Here is a 6,775-nt window from a genome sequence, read left to right as displayed (position 1 = left end):
AAAAAAAAAAAATTTTAAAAAAAATATATTTTTTATTTTAAAAAATCCCAAATTAAAAAAAAAAAAAAAATTCCAAAGGGAACTCGTCTCTACAAGAGACGAGTTCCATGTAAAAAAAAAATTATTTTTTTAAAAATATATATATATGAAAAAAAAAATCCCAAATTAAAAAAAAAAAAATTAATTCCAAAGGAACTCGTCTCTAATATTTTTTTAAATATATATATATATTAAAAAAAAAAAAAAAAAAAAAAAAAACAATTCCTCAAAATTCCTAACAGACGAGTTCTCATCTAAAAAAAATATTTTTTTTTTTAAATATAAAATTTCAAGAGACGAGTTCCTTTAGGAAAAAAAATATATTTTTTAAAAAATATATTTTTTATTTTAAAAAATCCAAAATTTAAAAAAAAAAAAAAATTCCAAAGGGAACTCGTCTCTTGAAGAGACGAGTTCCATGTAAAAAAAATATATTTTTTATTTTAAAAAATCCCAAATTAAAAAAAAAAAAAAAAAAATTCCAAAGGGAACTTGTCTCTACAAGAGACGAGTTCCATGTAAAAAAAAATTATTTTTTAAAAAATATATATATATGAAAAAAAAAAATCCCAAATTAAAAAAAAAAAAAAAAAAATTAATTCCAAAGGGAACTCGTCTCTTCAAGAGACGAGTTCCCAATGTAAAAAAAAAAAATACTTTTTTAAATATATATATATTAAAAAAAAAAAAAAAAAAAAAAAAAAAAAAAAAAAAACAATTCCTCAAAATTCTTAACAGACGAGTTCTCATCTAAAAAAAATTTTTTTTTTTTAAATATAAAATTTCAAGAGACAAGTTCCTTTAGGAAAAAAAATATATTTTTTAAAAAATATATTTTTTATTTTAAAAAATCCCAAATTTAAAAAAAAAATAAATTCCAAAGGGAACTCGTCTCTTGAAAAGACGAGTTCCATGTAAAAAAAAATATATTTTTTTAAAAATATATATATTAAAAAAAAATTCCCAAATTAAAAAAAAAAACACAATTCCAAAGGGAACTCGTCTCTTGAAGATACGAGTTACATGTAAAAAAAAAAAATTTTTTTAAAAATATATTTTTTATTTTAAAAAATTCCAAATTAAAAAAAAAAAAAAAATTCCAAAGGGAACTCGTCTCTTGAAGAGACGAGTTCCATGTAAAAAAAAAAATATTTTTTAAAAAATATATTTTTTATTTTAAAAAATCCCAAATTAAAAAAAAAAAAAAAATTCCAAAGGGAACTCGTCTCTACAAGAGACGAGTTCCATGTAAAAAAAAATTATTTTTTAAAAAATATATATATATGAAAAAAAAAAATCCCAAATTAAAAAAAAAAAAAAAAAATTAATTCCAAAGGGAACTCGTCTCTTCAAGAGACGAGTTCCCAATGTAAAAAAAAAAATACTTTTTTAAATATATATATATTAAAAAAAAAAAAAAAAAAAAAAACAATTCCTCAAAATTCCTAACAGACGAGTTCTCATCTAAAAAAAATTTTTTTTTTTTAAATATAAAATTTCAAGAGACAAGTTCCTTTAGGAAAAAATATATATTTTTAAAAAAATATATTTTTTTTTACATGGAACTCGTCTCTTCAAGAGACGAGTTCCCTTTGGATTTTTTTTTTTTTTAATTTGGGATTTTTTAAAATAAAAAATATATTTTTTAAAAAAAATATTTTTTTTTACATGGAACTCGTCTCTTCAAGAGACGAGTTCCCTTTGGAATTTTTTTATTTTTTTTTTTAATTTGGGATTTTTTAAAATAAAAAATATTTTTTTTTTTACATGGAACTCGTCTCTTGAAGAGACGAGTTCCCTTTGGAATTTTTTTTTTTTTTTTTTAAATTTGGGATTTTTTAAAATAAAAAATATATTTTTTTTACATGGAACTCGTCTCTTCAAGAGACGAGTTCCCTTTTTGGAAATTTTTTTTTTTTTTTAATTTGGGATTTTTTTTTAATATATATATTTTTAAAAAAATATATATTTTTTTTACATGGAACTGAAGAGACGAGTTCCCTTTGGATTTTTTTTTTTTTTTTTTTGGATTTTTTAAAATAAAAAATATATTTTTTAAAAAAAATATTTTTTTTTACATGTAACTCGTCTCTTGAAGAGACGAGTTCCCTTTGGAATTTTTTTTTTTTTTTTTTAAATTTGGGATTTTTTAAAATAAAAAATATATTTTTAAAAAAATATATATTTTTTTTACATGGAACTCGTCTCTTGAAGAGACGAGTTCCCTTTAGAATTTTTTATTTTATTTTTTTAAATTTGGGATTTTTTAAAATAAAAAATATATTTTTTAAAAAATATATTTTTTAAAAAATATATTTTTTTTCCCTCGTCTCTTGAAATTTTATATTTAAAAAAAATATATATTTTTTTAGATGAGAACTCGTCTGTTAGGAATTTTAAGGAATTGTTTTTTTTTTTTTTTTTAATATATATATATATATATATATATATATATATATATATATTTAAAAAAATATTTTTTTTTACATGGGAACTCGTCTCTTGAAGAGACGAGTTCCCTTTGGAATTAATTTTTTTTTTTTAATTTGGGAATTTTTTTTTAATATATATATATATTTAAAAAAATAATTTTTTTTTTTACATGGAACTCGTCTCTTGAAGAGACGAGTTACCTTTGGAATTTTTTTTTTTTTAATTTGGGATTTTTTAAAATAAAAAATATATTTTTTTTACATGAAGAGACGAGTTTCCTTTGGAATTGTGTTTTTTTTTTTTTTTTTTTTTAATTTGGGATTTTTTTTTTAATATATATATTTTTATAAAAATATATTTTTTTTTACATGGAACTCGTCTCTTCAAGAGACGAGTTCCTTTGGAATTTTTTTTTTTTTAATTTGGGATTTTTTAAATTAAAAAATATATTTTTTAAAAACTATTTTTTTTTTTACATGGAACTCGTCTCTTCAAGAGACGAGTTCCCTTTGGAATTTTTTTTTTTTTTTTTTAAATTTGGGATTTTTTAAAATAAAAAATATTTTTTTTTTTACATGGAACTCGTCTCTTCAAGAGACGAGTTCCCTTTTTGGAAATTTTTTTTTTTTTTTTTAAATTTGGGATTTTTTAAATTAAAAAATATATTTTTAAAAAAATATATATTTTTTTACATGGAACTCGTCTCTTCAAGAGACGAGTTCCCTTGAATAATTGTTTAGAATTTTTTTAAAATTATATATATATTTTTTTTCATGGAACTTGTCTCTTCAAGAGACGAGTTTGCTTTTTTTTTACACACCCTCTCTCCTCTCTCCTCTCTCCTGTCTCCTCTCTCTCACCCTCTCTCCTCTCTCCTCTCTCCTCTTTCCTCTCTTCTTTCATGGAACTCGTCTCTTCAAGAGACGAGTTTGCTTTTTTTTTACTCACCCTCTCTCCTCTCTCCTCTCTCCTATCTCCTCTCTCTCACCCTCTCTCCTCTCTCCTCTCTCCTCTTTCCTCTCTTCTCTCACCCTCTCTCCTCTCATCCTCTCTCCTCTCTCCTCTCTCCTCTTTCCTCTCTCCTCTCTCCTATGTGGCAAAAACTACCCTATATTTGTAATAACTTCTTCCATTACAGTAATTTAAGCATAACTTTTTAAAATTGCTGTACTATTGAGAAAAGTCCGGCACGATGGATGGTTACCATGCACAACATTTCCTATTATTTAAGAACTTGACAAAGTCAAAAATCATATATAGTATCTAGATCCTATAGTGATACAAATTTTGAAACACAACCGAATCTCTCGATAAAAACATCAAGTCGGCACTTGCAAATAACTTGATGCATTATCTCCCTTCAACTCTTTGAGTGAAATGCGGCAAAAGGAAGGAAAATCTATGGATCGACCCGTTGTCTCCACTTCATAGGAATTATGAGATCACCCCAAGGGCGCCTTGGGCATCTAGGGATCACAGACCGAGCATAGAACCCTGTTCAAAATCTTTAAGCTAAGTCTTAGGTATTGTATTTATGCTAGATTGGTACAATAATAGATAATGGGCTCATGTCACCTAGCCCAAAACCCAGAGCCTGAGGCTGGGCCGATGACAATGGGCTGAATAATTGTAAAATGTACCACTCACCCACCAGTGGTTATAAAAGTAGACAGGCCAACGGCAGATAAGCTGTCAGGAAGAGTTGAGAAGAAATGGAAGCTGTTCTCAACTCCACAACCACATACCTACCCACACCTCGTCACCTCTCCTCAACCCACTCATATCCACTCCCTTTTTCTCTCTCTTTCCGGGAAAGTAGGAGAAAATTCTCTCCCAAACAGGCCTCCGTCTTGAGAGTCTTCGCTAGCTCCCAAGCTGCCCCTGCCTCATCTGCTGCTGTGACAATACCATCTCAAATGAAGGCTTGGGTTTATGGAGACTATGGAGGAGTTGATGTTTTGAAATTTGATACAGCTGTTTCGGTGCCTCCAGTGAAGGAGGACCAGGTTCTGATCAAGGTTGTTGCTGCAGCGCTTAACCCTGTTGATGCCAAGAGGAGGCAGGGGAAATTCAAGGCCACTGATTCTCCTCTTCCGGTAAATTTTCAATTTCTATCTGCAATTCTCTTTGGGATGTTCTTATTTTCTGAGAAAATCTAAGGAAGGATGAGAAACCAGAGTTTAAAATGCCTAGAAATAATGGAATGTTGACACTGTTTTAAAAAACAACAACAAATAAAGTCAATGCTAAGGGCTCAAAACTTTGCTGGATTCTCTGACAATTTCCGAACTTTGTAAATCCATATTATCTTTTGTAATGGAATTTTTGAGTGGGTAATTTGAAATTCAGTTGTTTGGAGTAATGTCGTTGCACATTGCAGAATTTAACATAATGGTTGAAGATATCTAATTACCTGCAATTGGCTGTTTGGTTCAGACTGTTCCTGGATATGATGTGGCTGGGGTGGTGGTAAAGGTTGGAAGCCAAGTAAAGGAACTGAAGGAAGGGGATGAAGTATATGGAGACATAAACGAGAAAGCATTGGATGGGCCTAAGCAGTTTGGCTCGTTTGCAGAATACACTGCTGTTGAAGAGAAACTGTTGGCTCTGAAACCAAAGAATCTGGATTTTGTTCAAGCTGCTGGACTTCCTCTTGCAATTGAGACAGCCTATGAGGGTCTCGAAAGGACTGGATTTTCTGCTGGTAAATCTATTCTTGTTTTGGGTGGGGCTGGTGGAGTTGGAAGCCTTGTCATCCAGGTATTTGAATTTCACTTCCTAATCATTTAATTTTCCAGTTTCAATGTCATCTATTCATGGCCTACAGTAGAAAAAAAAATCTTTAGTACCAAACAAATTTCCAAGTTCAAAACAAGATTGTCTTTTGTCTCATGACAATGCATGATAATATGAACCTCCTGTTGCAAGTAGATGGAGGTCCTCATTTGTTAGTTCTTCAAAATCAAGATAGGGGCTCTCAGTTGAGTGGACAGAACAGAATTTGTGCTGCTGCTACCACTAAATAATTAGGATAAGCAGATGAATACAATACAGAAACAATAATTCCTTTTTTCCTCCTCTTTTTATGGGTTGAGGCAGCTTGCGAAACAAGTGTTCGGTGCCTCAAGAGTTGCCGCTACATCAAGCACAGCGAAACTGGAGCTCTTGAAGAGCTTGGGAGCTGATTTGACGATTGACTACACTAAGGAGAACTTTGAAGATTTGGCAGAGAAATTCGATGTAGTTTATGATGCAGTTGGTAAGTTCTTGTGTTTATTGCTCATTTTGAGGAGTCACTTATTGCACTATTGTCCTTTGTAGCTTATTGAAATTGAATTCCCCAGCTCCATATTTGTTTGGGCCTGGTTTGATAGGGTAAATTGATGGTGGATGAACACAACTTTTTCCTTTCTACATTAACAGGGCAGTGTGATAAGGCAGTGAAGGTAGTGAAAGAAGGAGGCAGCGTGGTGGCATTAACAGGTGCCGTGACGCCTCCTGGTTTCAGATTTGTAGTAACTTCAAACGGAGAGGTGTTGAAGAAACTGAACCCATATTTGGAGAGCGGGAAGGTGAAGCCAGTGGTTGATCCCAAGGGACCATTTCCATTTTCTCAGGTTGTTGAAGCTTTCTCCTACGTTGAAACAAGCCGAGCCACTGGAAAGATAGTTATACATCCGATTCCATGAGAGAAGAGAGTAAAACTCGGTCACTATGGAGATGTATGATTGGAATGAAACCTGAGAAATTTTCAGTTTGATGTATAAATATTCAATATATGAGGCTTTGTTCCTGGTCTTGGTGGGTATGTACCAGAAAATTGTGTTGGAATTTTTCCTGAGAAATCTGTTTCTTGCTAGGAAGAAGAAACATAGACGTTGCAAGACAGCAGTACGAAGACCATGCATGAGAGTGAAGGAATGGTACGTTTCCTGGGCAGGGAGTCCCAAACATCAAGGCAATTTATCAAAGCTGAAACACATCCTCCTGGTTCACACCTCAGTCGGTAATTGCCATTAGACTCCGATTAATAAAATAATATTTAAATAATAAATGAGACAATATTTGAAGATAATTAAATATATATATATATATATATATATAAATTTATATATATATATAAATTTATATATCTTTATCATATAATTATAATATGATTTTTTCTTAAAAATTTATAACTATAAAATAAAATAAATATTATTATATAAGCTAATACAAGTTATAAATATTATAAAAATATTAAATTAGATTCAAATCATTTGAACTTTTACTTAAATTCATGTTAAAAAAACTTGACTTAAAC

The 6,775-nt window shown here is 29.4% G+C and overlaps 1 protein-coding gene across 1 annotated transcript; it reads left to right on the top strand.

Annotated features, from left to right (window-relative positions):
• Positions 1–4,146: 4,146 nt before the first annotated feature.
• LOC100852555 (2-methylene-furan-3-one reductase) lies at positions 4,147–6,280 on the top strand. The gene is made up of 4 exons (XM_003631207.4): positions 4,147–4,568; positions 4,909–5,232; positions 5,572–5,731; positions 5,896–6,280. Exons 1-4 carry the CDS (start codon positions 4,185–4,187, stop codon positions 6,159–6,161), a joined length of 1,134 nt encoding a protein of 377 aa, XP_003631255.1. The 5' UTR covers positions 4,147–4,184; the 3' UTR covers positions 6,162–6,280.
• The last annotated feature ends 495 nt before the right edge of the window (positions 6,281–6,775 follow it).

This window comes from Vitis vinifera, chromosome 1 (genome assembly GCF_030704535.1).
Source record: "Vitis vinifera cultivar Pinot Noir 40024 chromosome 1, ASM3070453v1".
Lineage (NCBI taxonomy): Eukaryota > Viridiplantae > Streptophyta > Magnoliopsida > Vitales > Vitaceae > Vitis > Vitis vinifera.
Note: the sequence above shows the minus strand (reverse complement) of the source record. Positions and strands in the feature narration are given on the sequence as shown.